At 36.6% G+C, this 17,807-nt stretch overlaps 1 protein-coding gene across 6 annotated transcripts in view; it reads left to right on the top strand.

Moving 5' to 3' along the window:
- Nucleotides 1-16,920, top strand: part of RALGPS1 (Ral GEF with PH domain and SH3 binding motif 1) — a 99,810-nt gene extending 82,890 nt beyond the window's left edge. For 2 of the 6 annotated variants that reach the window (XM_072352332.1, XM_072352331.1), the window contains 8 exons: nt 2,691-2,817; nt 3,499-3,650; nt 4,298-4,349; nt 4,648-4,728; nt 6,584-6,689; nt 7,510-7,602; nt 7,778-7,883; nt 8,898-9,624. In XM_072352332.1, the coding sequence (XP_072208433.1) occupies nt 2,691-2,817; nt 3,499-3,650; nt 4,298-4,349; nt 4,648-4,728; nt 6,584-6,689; nt 7,510-7,602; nt 7,778-7,883; nt 8,898-9,130 (950 nt within the window). In that variant the 3' untranslated portion in view covers nt 9,131-9,624. The other 4 variants (XM_072352336.1, XM_072352335.1, XM_072352334.1 and 1 more) reach the window with 4 other exon arrangements.
- The last annotated feature ends 887 nt before the right edge of the window (nt 16,921-17,807 follow it).

The raw sequence follows: 17,807 nt of genomic DNA on the forward strand, positions 1-17,807 counted from the left end.
GAACTCAGTGGCTTTCTGCAGTGAGATACTTAATCTCTTAGACTGTCATGTATTATGTCTAAGCAACTTCGTTTATTTTTTCTTACTGCAAATTGTGATTTAGAACTGACAGTAGAACCACAAAGATCTGAACAACACAACAGAAGGTGAGGCTGAACAAATCATGTAGCCAGATTAAGGGGTGTCACAATTCATACATTACGAGGTGCAACAATAACCCCGGAGTGGCCACATTAACACTGAATTTTTAGCTGAATTTTGGACCACACTCTCACTTAATACACATCCTCATAATTTTGGGGGAAGTTCTCCTCTGTCACAATCTTCATGCTGGATCTCAGCTCTCAAATATGTTGAGTTTCTTACCAGGTAGTACTGCAGTATTTGCAAGTACTGTAATGTTTCACAGGTTGAAAATACCTGGTGGAAAGACACTGTAAAACTGAGCTTGCTGAATGAACTCTGTTTCTTCTGAACTCAGTTTGGCAGAAGAGCTGGACATTTTCAGACAAACAGTTTTTCTGAAGCTTCTGCATGCATTTAGCTGGTTTTCATTAATATTTTAAGAATTCATGATGAAATGTTGTGGTTAAGGACCATAGAGAAATGTATGTTCTTGCTAGTAAAGCTCTGGGTCTGAAATTCCTGCCTGTTGGTGAGATATTAATTCAAAGAGTTTTTATAATCTATTAGTCACCAACTAATCATGCTCAGATTCATTATTTTTATATTCAGACTTTTGCTCAGCCTCCCCTGTTCACTTGGGGAAAAAGCCTCCAGTGTCTTCTTACAACCCAGACACAACATTTTAATTGAAAATGCAGCGGAACACTGTACTAATTTTTTTTTCTACCCACCTTCCAGGCATATGCTTCTCGTTGAATCTCTGGATCAAGAAATGATTAAAAATACATTTTTTTAGAATTGCATGTGACCTTTAAGCGTAAGATCTTCTCTGAAGCCACATATGCTGATGACTCATTCGACAGTAGTGCCATGTTTCACAAATTCTTAATTGCAATAAACAAATGATAGCAAAGCCAAGTAGGCAAAAATCTGTTTGCATGTATGATGGTATGCAGAAAGAAAGCAGAAAACAGCATTACAAAGTGTTTTGTCCTTTCTTCTCCTACTAAATGATCATCTGATGAATAGTATTAATGAAGATTCTGGCAATGAATTTGTTTCCCCTCTCTCATATGCTGGGAATTGTCTCCTCTTTCTCCTTTTCTTGAGGATCCTTTAATTGGTACTTAAACTGCACAACAAACATTTTGCACAAACATTGCAGAACACTGGATGAAGATTTTCCTTTTTCTGCTATTGAAGAATCTTTGTAACTCTTCATAATGATAATCCAGCTCAAAGTGAAATTCCAGAACCTGAGCAAGTAATTTGGAATTAATTCTTTTATTTCATACATCTGCATTCAAGTCTGTACTGCAGAATGAATAAAGACAGTAAAAGATCTTTGCATCTGTTCATACTATTTTTTTCCCATTATTAGGACAAACTCATTACTTGTCCTGTTCCTTTTTGCATCCCATGCATTTTCACTTCTCCCTTGAAGAAACCAGTGAAATACTTCTATGCTTGGGAGGAGCTGAGATAGTCTATACAGCAAATGCAGAATCATTTCTGTTAGTAGCTTGTCTTCACATCTTATTTTCAGTCTGGTGTTCTTTCCCTACTTCTTTTTATCTGTAATTTGAGTCCAGACACTTTTGTAAGGATTCTAATGATAGCTCTCTGTTTTTCATATAAAAAAGTTCATGTCACTGTTGAACTCTTAACAGGTCATTTATAGGTTAGAGGCCAGAAACTGAATATGCTACAGTCACTGGAGTGTACAACAAGTAATTCCTGTAAATGCAGGATGAGGTCTCTCTTGCTTAAGCTGTACCAAGTCTGGAGATAAACAGGTGTGGGACAGAGTCACATTCATGATCACCATTTCAGTTTCTGTCAAGAGTACAAACATCACAACTAAATATTTAGCTGTGAAATCTTAACTGTTTATTGTGAAGCCAAGAATAGCCTTGCATTCACTGAGGATAGTAGGCCATGTTCTCCACTGTACTGCAGAATTCACTGCCAGTCTTTTGCAAACAGAATCAAGGAACTGTAGCTAGAACACTTTGTCCATGTTTTCTTGGGGCCTTGTAAAATCCGTAAAATGAGAGGAATAATTGTAGTGAGACATCCCTAAGCCTCATAGTGAGAAGCGATATATCTGTCTGGCTGTAAGACACATGAAAAGCCCTTGCTTTCTCTTACACGCTCAAATTGTCAGTCAGTATGAGCAGACTGTTTACAGTTTATTTGCAACATGGAGTTGTAAGTGAAACTTTAAACATGTGTGAACATTCCTACTCACAACTGAGATGCAGACTGACATTATGGTTCTGCATATTGCACTTTGGCACATACAACTACTGTAAGGGTGCCAAGACTTTTTGCAGGAGTTCACTGTTGAAAGTATGTACAAAGATATTTTAAAGATTATTTTTGGGCACTTCAAGTATGTAGAGACTAACTCAGGAGAAATGGATGCTACAAATGCTGTACTCGTCAGAAATCATGTCTTCAGGATATCTGTAATAATTAATTTTAATCAGCTGCTAAACACATGAGCCCATAAATTTCTTGGTTTTGCAGCAGTTCAGTGTTAAATGATCTCTGTCTTTCAGGTCCAGCTGAAGTGTCAGCAATTATGAAATTCAGCAGGAGGCCAACATGTCCTGACACCTCAGTAGCAGCAAGTCTGTCTACACCTCCTATACCAAGGCACAGGAAGAGTCACAGCCTGGGAAACAAGTTGGTACTCCAGGTTCCCTCACACTCAGGCAGTTTCATGCATCACTGAGGTTTAATCTGGCAGCAGAACACTTTGGTGTTTGCTTCTTTCCTTTCCTGTACTGCAGGCATACTTCAGGCTTTGCTGTGTATTTTCAAATTTTCTCTTGACACTTTGTGTTTTTGCTGGCAGTATTCTTGTCATTCTGGAAAGCTGTGACCTATTGCACTGTTCTACAAATGAGACACTTTTCTAGCTATGTATGAGCACCTGCTCCCAGTTAAGGCGAGCATATACCAAATTTCACATTTAATGTGTTAAGTAAAGTTAGTTCACTACTGATGTGTTTGTTCAGCTTAATGACCCCTGAGCAGTGCCTTAGCAGGATCTGCTTGTTTTTCTACCTTTGCATCCACTCAGGATGTTGAAGTATTGTACAGGTAGGAGTAAAAAACTTTGTCTAGCTTCCCACTTGAAGAAATACAATGATTGTTACTTTAAAAGGCTGCTGAAGTCTGAAAATTGCTCTGGTAGTCAAGCAGCAATGTAAGCAGCACCAACTATCTGCTTGCTACATAATAACCTGTAGACCTTATGTTCATTGTATGATAAAGCAAAGCCTGAGTGGAATATCAGACACAAATGGTTGTTATCAGATGACATAAGAAGGTTCTTGCATTTTTCTCTTTCCAATTTTCCAGCATGATGTGTCAGTTCAGTGTGGTGGAGAGCAAAAGCGCCACTTTCCCGACGGAGAGGCCGCGCCACCTCCTGGATGACAGTGTCCTGGAGTCACAGAGCCCGACCCACAGCCACATGCTAAACTCGCTTTTCACCAATGGCATTTCCATAGGTAGAGGCTGAGTAGGGGACTGACTTACCTGGTTTTCCCTCCCAGTTCTCTGGTAAAGTCACAGAGATATCCAAAATCAAGGAATTAGGGAGCTTACTAGCTCCTGGGCAAAGACTGTGCTACTGTATAGAAGAAAGGAGATTGGAGTTACTACTCAGTTACTTAACTGACTTTATTTCAACTTTCTTTTATCAGTCCTTGACAAATTAAAACAGTTATATAGCTATGCCAGGGAAGGACAGACAGATTGGTCAAGGGCTTGGATGAGAAATAGGGCTATCATTGTGAATTCATCTCATTGATTTATTATGACTCCTAGCAGCATCTGGCATACCAGCTGTTCCAGGTGTGCATGCTTGTTACAAACAAACAGTGATATCATGTCTAATAGCTTGAATTGACTTTCAGATGTTATGGTAGAAATATTGTCGTGCAGAGTAATTAGATTTTGTGTTTCTGAGGTATTCAGCATTTATGGTGAAACAACATAATGAAAATAAAAGTAATGTGCAGATTTCTGGTATTCAAACACAACAGTAACGGTGACTTCATTCATTAGTGATACATTATAAACGAGAGGGCTGATATAAGCCTCTTCTGATTTTAGATGGTTTTCTTACTCCTTTTCTGTTTTCCACTTTTTCTAGATAGCAGTGAAAGCTCAGAATTTAGTGAGGAGCTGTCATCGGGGCTTGAAAGGTGAGTTAATTTTCATTTGCACTCACTGAGTACTAATCTGATCTAGCACTACCAGATGTAGAGAAATTCCTGAATGATCTCTATCACAAATAAGCCCTAAATCAGTGGTTATTTTTATGTTTTTTTTTTTAATTATTATCACTTAAATTTTTTAAAATCGAAAACTCTAGATTAAAATGCTGTAATGTTGAGTTTTCTTTTCATGAACATGAAAAGGTCTCTTTCATATCTACCAGAGCCTAACTGTTGAAATTTCAGACTAGATTTTCACTCATCAGATATTTACATGCACAAACAGGGGTCGTTTATATGCTACGCTGGGGCCGAATTGGAGGGTGCCAATCCGAAATTCTCCCAGGAGTCAAAGCTGTGTCTACAGGTACAGTTCAGGCCTATCGTGCTCAGTTTATGGTGATAAAATTTCACTTGGGCGTCTACATTTTCCTAGCCTAAGGTATTTTGTGTCCAGGATTACTTTTGTATTACTGTACCAACTTATGATTCTTCCTATTCCACTTATAAAAATTCCTGTCAGTGTTAAAACAGTGTCAAAGCCCACTCAGATGTAATTATCATTATTAACATATATTATATTAGCATTTTTTTATAAACTTGTTTTTATTAAAGCTGTATGTGGCAAGTAATGTTATTAGAAATGTGCCTTTTTGACTCTTTTTTTCATAATTTCCTGATTTGTAGGATAGCTACTCGTAACATCTTTTTGTGTCAGAAAGCACTATAGGATATGCTATTTTTGTACAGTATAGGGGTGTGGGAGTGGGAACAAACTCAGTGCTTATGTAGCAGGTACTTCCAATGCTGCTTGCTGCTAAAACATGGACTTTTCATAAACAGATCATTAGTTTCCAGCCCAGAGAGAGGTGACTTGGAAAAATATGTATAATTAAAGTGATAAAAAACATTAATTGACTGAAACTTCCAGATAAATTCTGTGGTAGTTGCAAGTGAGGTACATGTAAGTGGCAAGTATATAAAAGAAGTATATGTAAACAATACGCCCCAAACATGGTATTCTGCAAATACTGATATTTAGTTCGAGTTCAAATCCAGTCAGTTTTTATTTTGTCTAAATTAGTTTGCTCTGTTTTAAATGTAAGAATAGCCATTCTGGCTGAGCTAGTAACATTTGACAGCAGCCCAAGTTAGAAGTTACACAGAAATGTAGATGTATACATTAAAAATAAGTAAAAGAATATATATTTTAACAGTATTACAACTAAACCTGCTCCTGGAAAATATTCTTTTATACATGCATATGGCAGATTTGTTTCAAAATTTTATGCAAACTATAAAAATAAGATGTGGGAAGATAGAAGTGAGATGCACATATTAAACCCACAAAGAACTGTTCCTTAAAATACATTTCTTGTATTTACCCACAATCAAGCATTTCTATTGCTTGTATGTATTCTTTTTCTGGAGTCTTCTATGTATTATATATATTAGAAAACTACAACTGGCAAGGATATACATTAGCATAGATAGTGCAGTCCATTTGATTAAAAAAGTCTCAGATGCTTCAGATGAATTGTAGTGTCCCTTATCTTTATAGAGTATCAGAGCCGTGATCACAGAACAGCTAACAGAGGTTAGCAGCAGATAATTCTAGATTATCATCTATGAATTGATCTTTGGTTGTCATGTTCGTAGTGACAGTTTGCATTTCTAACTGTACTTGAGTTCTTACAGCTGTAGCACTTTTTCACTGTAGGATACAGGAAGTTCTATGCTTGTACTGGGTGAGGAAAAAACTATTTTAATAACTGTACAGTCAGTTACCTGGTGTTATTTAGCTATCCCAACTTCTTTCTAAATAGCCAAGGTAATGGTTTGGGTTTTTTTTGCTAGCTAAACCGGGGGCTCCAATTGCTGAAATTTTAAGCCACTTTCATTCATTCACTTTTAGATAATTTCTTGAATTTACCTGAATAAAATAGAAAATTGCTGATTTTTCCTTTGACTTCAGATCTCTGTGTTTCTTCTGTTTTGTTTTGTTTTTCATGTCTAAGCTCTGAGAACAGAGTATTTTGTTAACATGCTGTGTTTAAAAAATACCAATTATTTTTTGGTGCATAGATCTGAAAAATAGATATTTGTAGGGTTGTGTCTAATGATACACTATAATCAAGGCAATGCAGGAAAAATAGATTTAAATTATTTATTTCTTGCCCATATTTTTTTTCAAAACACATAGTAATGTTATGGTTCTCTAGCTCAACAGGAGCCTGCAGCTGCACATTAGGTAGTTCCATGGGAGTAGTTACCATGGAAGGACCCTTAAGAAGAAAAACATTGCTCAAAGAAGGCAAGAAACCTACTGTAAGTGATTCTAATTCTTCTTAGGATTCTAATTCAGTAGCAATTGTTTTAGATTTTCAGGCTTATATTAAGTTTGCAGATTGATAGCGCACAAAAAAAATGTTTGTTGTTATTACCAACTGTAAAATCATATTGAAAATCTGAACTGTTCTATGACAAGTTTGTAATCCTTGCATATCATTTGATTTGCAGCAGCTTTGCTTCTCCCTCCACTTCCACTTCCAACTAATTTCTCTAGGTCGTGGCAGCATAGTCAGACACAAGCATCTCTCTCACTCAACATGCCTTTATGTAAGGGCAGAAATTTAATATCATGGTGAACTGGGAAGGCTGCAGGGCACTCACTTTTAGCACCAAAGCCATGGACATTCATAATTACCCTACTGTCACGGGCTAACCATGACACCTATATTCACAGGTTTCCAATTAATTTTTTTTTTTTTGTTATTGTTGTTTTCTTCTGAGTTCACTGAAAGCTTTTATGTAGATCCCTACTGTTCAATCCTAAAAGATTTGAAAAGAGCAGGAATATCATCTCAATAATTGTTATTCTTCTAATGCAGAAGTCTTAGCAGAAGGCAGAACAGTGAACCAATCAGTACTGATATTTTTATGGGATACAAAGATATTTTTATGGGATACAAAGTAAACATACTAGTTTAGACATCTGGTATGATTTATACCAGAAGATACTCCATCCAGATCCCCATTCTTTGCATCTAAACTTAACTTTTTTAGCACTTGGACTTGCTTGTGAATAGGTTTTTTTAAATGTCCAAAATATGCTAAATTTCTATTATCTTTTTCCTTTTTGATTCAGCTCTCTTCATGGACTAGATACTGGATTATGCTTTCAGGATCAAATCTTCTGTACTTTGGAGCAAAATCTTTAAGAGGCAATGAAAGAAAACATGTAAGGTTTAAATTTGTTCTAAAAGCAATCTGCATATTCGTAGACAGATCTGAAAAGGTATTTTAAGTTTACTTGCTGTTCTTCTAGGGTAAGCAATACGGCTGCACAAGGTCTACAACAAAAAATGAATCTCCAGTATGTTCTTAGCTATGACATACTTTTCTGTCTCTTGCAGTATAAGTCTACACCTAGTAAAAAGATATCCATCGTGGGCTGGATGGTGGCACTGCCTGATGACCCTGAACATCCTGATATTTTCCAGCTAAATAACCCTGACAAAGGTAAATTTTGCATGGTGAGCGTTCCCTGAATTATATTTCTGTGATAGAAAGTATAGTTATATAACTGTTTGGTGAGTTTATCAATTACAGGACTTATGGTGATAATCATTTGAAAGACTGAAGAGAGATTTTCAAGGGCGGGTTCAAATTAAGGTGAACATACTTCTACAATATTGTGCAGTCCCTACCTCTGTGGTGCTTACAGACATATTGCTGCATCTTGACAGTAACTGGAAGATTTGTGGATACTGCCTGACCAATGAGAGATGTCTGCATGTGGCTGAATAGCTTTCTTTAAATTGGCCAATATCACATCTTGACTTGCAATGGGGAAAATTACTTTATTATGAAAATTCTTCAAACATCAAGCCATTTACCTAAAAAGCCTTTTGAATTATTCTTCATTACTTTTTAAAATTTAATTTTGAACTTCCATAATTCTTCCAACTTGACCCACCTTTAAAAAAAGATCAGAAAGACACAAAATATTTTGGTTTTTGAATGGTTACATAAAGAATTTTGAGTCTTCTTTCACTTCTCATGTGATCAGCTTCAGTTCTGGACAAGTGCATCTCTTGGTTGTTGAATGAGATGCGTGATATATTTCATAACAAGTAACAATTTACAAGATGTCAAAGCATGAAGGAAGCACACGGTATGACACTGAAGAAAACTTTGTTCACAAATATCAAAAAAAGAAGTTTGGCAGTAACTACAGCAGTCTTAATGAGAATAGAACCAGAAATAAAACAGATCCACTCACTGGTACTAACTGATTTTTTCTGTAGCTGCATTTTGTCCTCTTCCTATACCCTGCTCTTAGCTTTACAGAACGTGTATGTTCTCATGCTGCTTTCACCCAAGGATTATGAAATGGGCTTTTTTGTATGAGCACTATGCTCCTCAAATGCAAATTCAGCAGCTTACTTCAGGACTTGTGCTTCTGCACAGGAATCAGAATCCACTGAAGCAGCATGTCTGTCTGCAAATTCAGAGCCCTTCATTCTCTTATAGGTAATGTTTACAAGTTCCAGACTGGTTCAAGGTTTCATGCAATATTATGGCATAAGCATTTGGATGATGCGTGCAGAAGCAACAAGCCTCAGGTAAGACTAGGAAACTGTCTCTACTGGCTTTTATGTATTTCGCAGAAAACCCTTAAGAGGAGATACTTCTTTTCAAATCTGTGTGCACTTACGGTCCTGTGGGGACAAGTCATTTTGTACAGTGATCCAGGTTTTCAATAGGAGGAATAAAATATATTTGAAACTACAGAGTACCCACCTGAAATCAAGATTATTACCAGTCTACCTATAAGTTTGGTGACGTTAATAGAGTAAAACCTCTGTAATAGCATCTTCAAATACTAATGTAGCCCTGTCTTTACTTCAGAAGGGGCTTAATCATGAACAAAGAAGGTAGCCAACATACTGAAAATTAAACTCATGACTGGGTTTATAACTATGTTGAAGAGAGTGTCCTGTGTTATGCTTTTTGTCCTTTATACAGCAACTTCATTTTTCAGGGGAAAAAAAAAAAAAAAAAAAAAAAAAAAGTTCATTCTGGAATGGTTTCCAGAGGCTTATATTAATAGGATGCTCAACTACACAGGACATGTAACAGGACACAGCTCAAAAATCTTATTTACACATACATGCACATTCTATGCATACTAAAAACTTCTTAGAATACTCCAACTGGATTTGGTCCACAAGGAGAAAAATCATTTGAGTATTTTATCTTTTTTTTTCAGTTATGGGGTTGGCTCTCTTTTGGACCTGTTTGAGACTGATGACACTTTCTCATTGAATGATATATTATTGTCTCACTGGATTTAGATTACATATCAGGGCAATTTTTCACTCAAAGGGTGCTGACACACTGTAACAGGCTGCACAGACAGGTTGTGGACGCCCCATCCCTGGAGGTTTTCAAGGCCAGGTTGTACACAACCCTGGACAACATGACCTGGTGCCTGATTTAGTGGTTGGCAACTCTCCCCACGGCAGGAGTGTTGGAACTAAGATAATCTTTGAGGTCCCTTGCAACCCAAGCCATTCTGTAATTTCGTGATTTTGTAGCTTCCCAATGCTGTAATATGCTGAGGAGCAATATACTGCTGAATAATGTACATTCTCTTCCAGGCACCTGCTAATCTAATGTCATTTGAATAATTTGCTCTTACCTGATGTGACTTCAAGTGCCAAACTGAAGAAACAAGCTATTGTTCTTGGAGGAAGAGAAGAAAATAGTAGTTTTCCTGATGTAAGCCAGCTGCAACTACTTCAGCACTTTTCTGTGTAACTTGAAAGTGATTCTGACACACCTTTTAAAAGCAGAAAGTGAATGTTGTCCTTAGAACCAGATATAGTCTCATGCACTGAGTGGAAGCAGACCAGTTAGAGGGACACAAGATTAATCCTGACTCCTGCAGGATTCTAGAGTTTTCAGCTTTCTGTGGTCACAGACTGCCTCTGAACTGATGTTTGACCACAAACCAAGCATCATATCTTCTGCCTACCCTTTTTTAAATTGCTCTTTTTATTGTTAAGCTGCTTTGTGTGACTGAAGAACATTTGGCCCATGTTGGGTTTCAGTTCTTTATAGTGCACAAAATAATTGACAGTGTTAACTTGCTGCAGAGTGTCAGTTAGGATAGAAAATTGTGGAACAACGTTTTTATAACGTAAGTCCACTGATTTGCTTTGCAATGTGGCTGCCTCAGATTTTGTATCAAATCTCTGGATGATTCTTTTGTTCAAATTTGAGCTATATGGTAAAAATGTATTTTGGCACAGAGCAGTTATTGTTATTTGGTTATGTTATTCTGGAATACCTTGACAATGAATTTAAGGTATATGGTTTTAAATCTATGTTGTGTTAAAGGTCTTTTTTTGTTCTCTTACTAGCCATATAACTGTTACAGTTTGTTTTTTGTTTGTTTGGTTGGTTTTTAAATCTGAATGTTGTTCATGGTAAAGGGAACTGCTCTTCCTTCATACAGGGCAGCAGATAATCAGGTTGTATGATACACAGTGCCCTGACTCCTCAGAATGGTTCCATAACATTATTTGCTGTATTGTCTGTTGATGACTCAGCCTCACTCAATTCCAGTACATGATGCACCTTTATGGCATACAGTCATGGTACTGCATTTCCAAAATCACGATGGCATTGAAAGCTAGGCAAGACTGTCTGGTAGTGCAGCAGTTACATAGAAGCCTATACGTTTATGCCCACAGAATTAAAAAGGGAAAAACAACAACAAGCCTTCTCATTATCTGAGCCTTTTCCTGTACAGGAACTCTTCCTACATTCATAGCTGTATCCCTGCTGTGCCATAGTACAAATGTAGTCACAGTTCTTTTCTATTCTCATGATAAGTTCAATGCTTTCTTGGTTAAAATCTCTTCTGCTGTAATAATGTCTAATTAAACCTTGTTAATTGTAGGAAGAGGAAAATCTTTTCTGTTTCCTAGGACTGCATGGAGGAGAGATTTGCAAGCCAAGATCTAGATTACAGACCATGAAAAATTGGAAGTCATTTTCAATAGACAGAGCCTATATTAGAACAGTCTTGTTCAATTTAGTGGTATTCGTGTAATTTTCTGAATTTTGATTTTGAAACTTCTCTAACGATAGTCTGTATTGTTGAATGGAGGTCGACTGTAATTGTTGTGTTATTTTGAATGTTCGTCCTGAGAATGATGCCTAAAGCATACAACATTTTCAAAAATAATACAGATCCTGACAGCTCCTGTGAGTAGGAACATGAAAATTTGTGTAAAGTTGACAGATATTCTTTGATGACACATGATTTGTGTTAAAACAAACAAACAAGATGTATTTACATTTGTTTTCTTCTTGCTTGTTAAAATAATACAACAGTGGACCAAGAAAAACACAAGTATCTACAAAGGCAGGACATCCAGTGCTGCTAATGTAAAATGTAAAATTTTTGAATGTAGTGAATCAGTAAATCAATTAAAACTGTTATAATACATCATTGGAGTTATTCTGCACCTGTGTACTTCAGTGATTTGTTATCAGCAAGAATATTCATGAGGACACAGGTTACATGGATTGCGATTTTACTGAGTATGCTACCTATCGCCATGTGTGTTGTATGCTTTTAGCATTGATATGGTTTGAACCATATGCAGTTTTGTCACTACTTTAGATTACACTTAGACCCTTAAAGCTAGGGAAACTTCTTGATCCTTCTGCAGACACATAATTTCTGTTAAAAGGGCTGCTGGGACACTGCCATAGCAGAAACATCCCTGCATTACTGGTTTAAATGTGAGCTTCCAAAAACTACCCCAGAGGAAATTGGTTCTTTCTTTTAAATCATGTTTAAATGAATTCTCTCTTCCATTTGCAAAAGAAGACTTATTTATTTCTCTGTTTATGGAAAACTAAAATTCTTGTAAAATAACAAAATAAACAAATCAAATGTTTCTGTTCTGCATCAGCACGTATTTGGCCATCACGAGCAGATAACTTGTCTGAGATCATGTCAAAATTCACAGAAAGTTTGTTGAAAGAACAGTTAAAATATTGCCCAGGTATTGTCCACTCAAGTGAAATCTTAACTGCAAACTTCAAGAATGGTGGCCAAAAAACAACTGTGCATGTAAACTTTTATATTTAAGTTATTTTATTAGTGGCCCCTTCTCCTTAAAAGGGAATATCCTGATCTGTCTTAAGTGTAAGTTAAATTCAAAATGAAGCACTTATTGGCACAATGTGTGTGCATTAGAAGCATGTAAACAACCACTCATTTCTGGTGTGATGTAGTGGAAGACAACACCAGTGACATATTGTCCAGAGCACTGCAGTTGAGATAAACTAGTAGATGTTGTGGCAGCTTTCAGTTACGTCTGACACAGCTCCCTTGGAAAGAGGAAAGATTGCCTGTATACATTCAGAACTTAGTAGTGTTTTAGGCTTTAGATGTCTCAGAAGTGTTGTATATGTTACTGTAAAATTCCTAAAAAATATGCTGTTACTCAAAATTATGTGCCATAGAGCCTTTTGCACAAGTTAGAATATGATTGATTTTCACTTCTTTTAAAGCAGATTCCTAACTAAAAACATAATGTCTTTGACAGAAAGGTTCCAAAATAGTGTGCTGTGAATGGATGGAAGCACTTATGAATGATTATTGCACCCATTTATTTATCAAATATATCTATATATCTGATCATATGTATAAATATACATATGTTATGTGGAGAAACAAAACCCTTCAAATAATCCTATGTGAAACCTTGGAATTTGGAAGTGTGTCAGAAGAGCCTGAACTCCTTCACATTATTATCATTTGAAAGTGAAAAAGTTTATGGAAGGGAAGTGAACATAGCAGATAGATAATGCACAATAGTCATCTTTTCAGTAGCACAATTGGGAAATCACTGTACAATATAAATTAATAAATCAGAGTAATGAAGCATTGTAATAATATTGTTAAAATATCTTGATCCAATATTAGATGAGTTTATGATTATTAAATAGCTTGTAGCTACTGGTTAGAGGGTTTCTGTTGTCATTTGGTACCATTTCCTCTTATCAGGCACTTTTACTGTCAGTTAAAAGCTGTTGTTGGTACACAGCATATTGCAGATAAGTACTGGTGAATACAGCATTTTCTCAAAATATAACAAACCATGCAAGTTTTCATCCATCAAAAAGAAAAACTGCAATAGTTGTACAGAAATACATATTGTCTCAGAGTGACTGTTCCCAGAATTGTGAAGATATAAAATATGTTTAGGCAATATTATTCCCTTATTTATCTGTATTGTCAGTGTCAGTAAGTGCCAAAATACATGTTTGTCCAAGTAGCACTAAAACGAGGCAGTAGTTTTCAAATTCCAACTTGTCATATTATAGTTTAAACAAATTTCAACATTTTAGCTTGTTTGGGGTGAAAACTGTTGCACTGTTTTTGGCTGTATTTTCCGACAGTCCACTGCATGCCATTTGTGTAAGAATTATTTCTACAATTCTTGTGAAATGTCTCCCCTGTAATAACCACTAAATTCTAGCATTGGAATCTGGGTTTTTTGGCAATGTATTTTGTTACCTCAGTCTTGTATTGATTCGCTGTATTTTTCAGCTTGTTACATTGATAATGTTTGTTTCATTGATTAAATAATGTAAAAAAAGAAAAAAACAAAACAAAACAAAAGGTTGTTTACTTTGGAAGTAATTGTGTGAAGCGTGTATGCAATTATCAATAAAATAGTTTGAAAAAGAGCAGTAGAGGTACAGAAGGAACTTTTCAGCTCAAAGGCAGCAAGCACATTTTATGTGTGAATTCATAGTAATGCAGTCAGACAGACTATAGGGCACAGTGTGTAGCCATTCAGTAGTATAAATCTGGATCTTCTGAAAATTCCACCAAGTTTACATCTGTCTCAAGTGGGATTTGGAAAGTTCAAAGTAGAGGCAAACCTACTGTATTATTTTTTCAAAGAAAAGCATTTAATCACAACCAAATATGCATATTGGTTTGGATAGCAAAATAAATTCATTTGCATCTAAATTTAAATGTTATTTGAACACTTGGTTTCTCATCTCCTGCCTGCTGAAACCAGTAGGGAAAAATATTTCATCCACCAATAAAACTATCTGCTCTACATTACGCTGTATATTAGCTTAGGTATAAATAATAAACATAATAGTATCTTCTGATTTAAAATCTGTTTTTTCCTTTCTCATTTCAGTGATGAAATCAGTGTTCTCTCAGAACCTTTAAACACAAAGCTCTAATAAGGAAAGCCAAACAATGAAATATTCAGCAGAACTTTGTCTTGGAAGAAAAGATTACAATGGAAATGTTGGCCAATGCTCATCCTTTTTTTCATAATTTCTCTTATTATAACCACAATTTTTACTCATTTGAGATTAATAAGTTTTGCATTATAACTGGCAAGTAGGGTGCTTTTACTTCTGCAGAATAATTGTTTTATTTACTGAGAAATTGTCTGAGAGATAAATGACATTACCAAATGGGAAGGTGAGAGCAAAACAAGACCCAAAATGCAAAAAAAGATAGCTGCTTTCAGAGCTGAAAAAGAAAGCACACATCCCACTCCTGAAGCTGACTCATTTTCCTGTTCTCTCCCAGAAACAGGAAGACTTTTTCAAGACTTTACTACTTTGTAGTTCTGGAAATTACTTGGATCTTCACAATTTTCTTTCAGACCCTTATCCATATTATAAATATTTTATGAAGTAAGCACTGCTTAATCTCTTTACATCTACCAAATGGTCCATTTCACTGATTGCATTGGTTTCAATGGAAAAAGGAAATTGATTGGAATTCTCCTCCCAATAGACAACAGGATGATCACACTGGAAAGGAAAATCAACACTCATTACATTCCAGAGGGTCATTATTATTGTTACAGAGGTAAATTTCAGGGATGAGGACTATGTTCTATGTTGGAATATTTCACTGTAATGCTACATGCTTCTGCCCTAGCAAACCAAAGATGAGTACTGAAGTGCTCATAAAATACCCATTGTTTCCGAGCTTCTTATGCCTCTTATGTTGTAGACTGAGAGAAAAAACAAAGTGGTTATTAATAAATTCATTCCTATTGCAAATATCTGGTATCAAAAGGTGAAGACACAGTTAAATTGTGTTTTGTTTTGTTTTTTGAAGTTACTAACATGGTGTTTCTGTAGCTGTTATCTATTAATAACACCTGTTTATCAAATTCTGAAAATATGTCAGACTTCTTTAGAATGCAAAGAAAAATGAAAGTTAGTCAAAGCATACATGTCTCAGCAGATCTCAGGTGTGAAAGTAAGCCAGGTAAGCATATTAGGAAGGATGAAAACTATTTTACATCAACCAAAACATAGCTGTGCAAGAGGAAAGTGCAGATAGTAATGAATTGGAGGAAGTAGCCTTTGTATTTCTGGACTTTGTCAGCGGATTTGCTCTTACTGCCAGAAATCAACTTTTTGTCTTAAAGGAAGTGTACATGTTGTTCCAAGTGGGCACTTGCTTCCAGTGATCTGTGCTTCAGGTTTGAAAGTATACTGTAGCTGAACATAAAGCAAACAAGATCAGGAAACAAACATAAATTCCAGTGTTTGTATAGATAAAAGTCTATGCAGTTTTGTAGAAGAAGGTAGACAATGGCTAGAGAAGTTATTTTACCCATGATTTGTTCATCAACATTACCTTAATAAAATGCTCACCTTAATTCTTGGTGCATGGGAACGCACTAGAGCTCTGCATACACTAGCAACTAGCTGTAGCCAGATGATTAAATTTTCCCGTAATACAAAATACTGATGTGAATTTGCCTGACACAAATTGGTATGCCTTGTGATTTCTCCGATGGTGTGCTGCCTGCCACCTTTTCCATCTTTCCATTGCTGTACTCAGGCTGAATGATGCACCCAAGACCTTATTGAAGAACATAGTGACTGAGGTATTGGTTCACCTCAGGCCTTGCTCAGGCAGATAGAGACCATAGTACTGGCTCAAACTGACTGCTGGAGGAACTGATGGACAGACACCTTGTTCTACAGCTGAGGGACAATTATGTGTCAGAAAACATGACTACAGGTCTATCATCTTACCCTGTAGATAGTGAGTAGCTCAGGAGCTACTCAAGCTCTCCTGCACAACAGCCAGCTGCACAATAGGATCTCCCTTGGAGAAGGGATGCCTCTCAATGTTACACTTGCACAGAGATCCCTTACAGACTGACATCAAGACACCTTACAGATCCCAGTAAGTGACTGTTAAGTTTTGTGAACTTCACTAAGATTCTGTCTTAGATTGACTGTACACTTATAGTCCTTTAGACATAAACCATTGACCAGCCTCTGAGACTAGGAATGGGTCCAGTCACACCTAGGCTCCTATCCTCCATGGTTTAAGGAGTTGAGAAAGGAAGGGGGTCCACTCTGAACCTCGTGAATCAGCAGGAGGGACTCCTCAATAAATGTGTTCAACCCTATCCTCTATGCAGTAAATGATCAAGTGCATCCAGTCATCTCAAGTTTTGCTAAGTTACTGTCTTATTTACAATTAAGTGTTGTAAATTACAATTTTATATCAATAAATATATTGCTGCTTCTCTTCTAGGAGTGACGTGTATAATGCCATCAACCACAAAGTCATAGTCTTTCACAGGGAAAAAGAAGACTAAAAATGGAAAGAAAGAGAAGGGATGGTCAGCCTATTTAGAAAATGTAGCCGCCAAGGAAAGCTGTGCCAGGGAAGAGAAACACATTAGTACCAAAGTGCAGTTCACAATGGGCTCATTCATTCTGCCATTTATGCAAAGCCACGGCTGATCAGACTGAAACATTCCTCTTGCTGGCTTCTGTTCTTCCTTCATTTTATTAATAACCTGGCGACAGGATAGGGGCCAGGAAAAGAGACCTCCTAGAATGGAGAATTTACTGAAGAAACCAGAAGTGAAAGGTAGGTATGGATGTTTGGAGTCACATTTATTAGGTGACATAGTTCTTTTAGAGAAGGGGAAAAGGACTTCAGGCATGAGCACAAGCCATCAGGAAAAACCATGGTGACCTGGGGAAAGATGAATCATGCAGCACTGATTTTGTAGTATAGTTTCATGAAAGTGTGACATCTTAAAGGCAAAATATGTTTTTTCTCAGTTTTGTTTTGTTCTGTTTTGTTTTTGTGTGTGTGGTGGTGTGGGGTTTTTTGTTGTTGCTTTTTTTGTTGTTTTGTTTGGCATTTTTGCTCATATTTAAGTACCTGGTTGGTCGGTAGCATTAACGCTCATCTCTGCCTTTGCCTTTCTCCACATCAGCCAAACGGACAGAACTGGATCTGCCTCTTCCACGTCCCGTGGTCCCTCCTCGGAGGGAACGAGCAAAACTAACTACTGCGTTCACCCCCTGGACACAAGTATTAAGCTG

This window comes from Excalfactoria chinensis, chromosome 18 (genome assembly GCF_039878825.1).
Source record: "Excalfactoria chinensis isolate bCotChi1 chromosome 18, bCotChi1.hap2, whole genome shotgun sequence".
NCBI lineage: Eukaryota > Metazoa > Chordata > Aves > Galliformes > Phasianidae > Excalfactoria > Excalfactoria chinensis.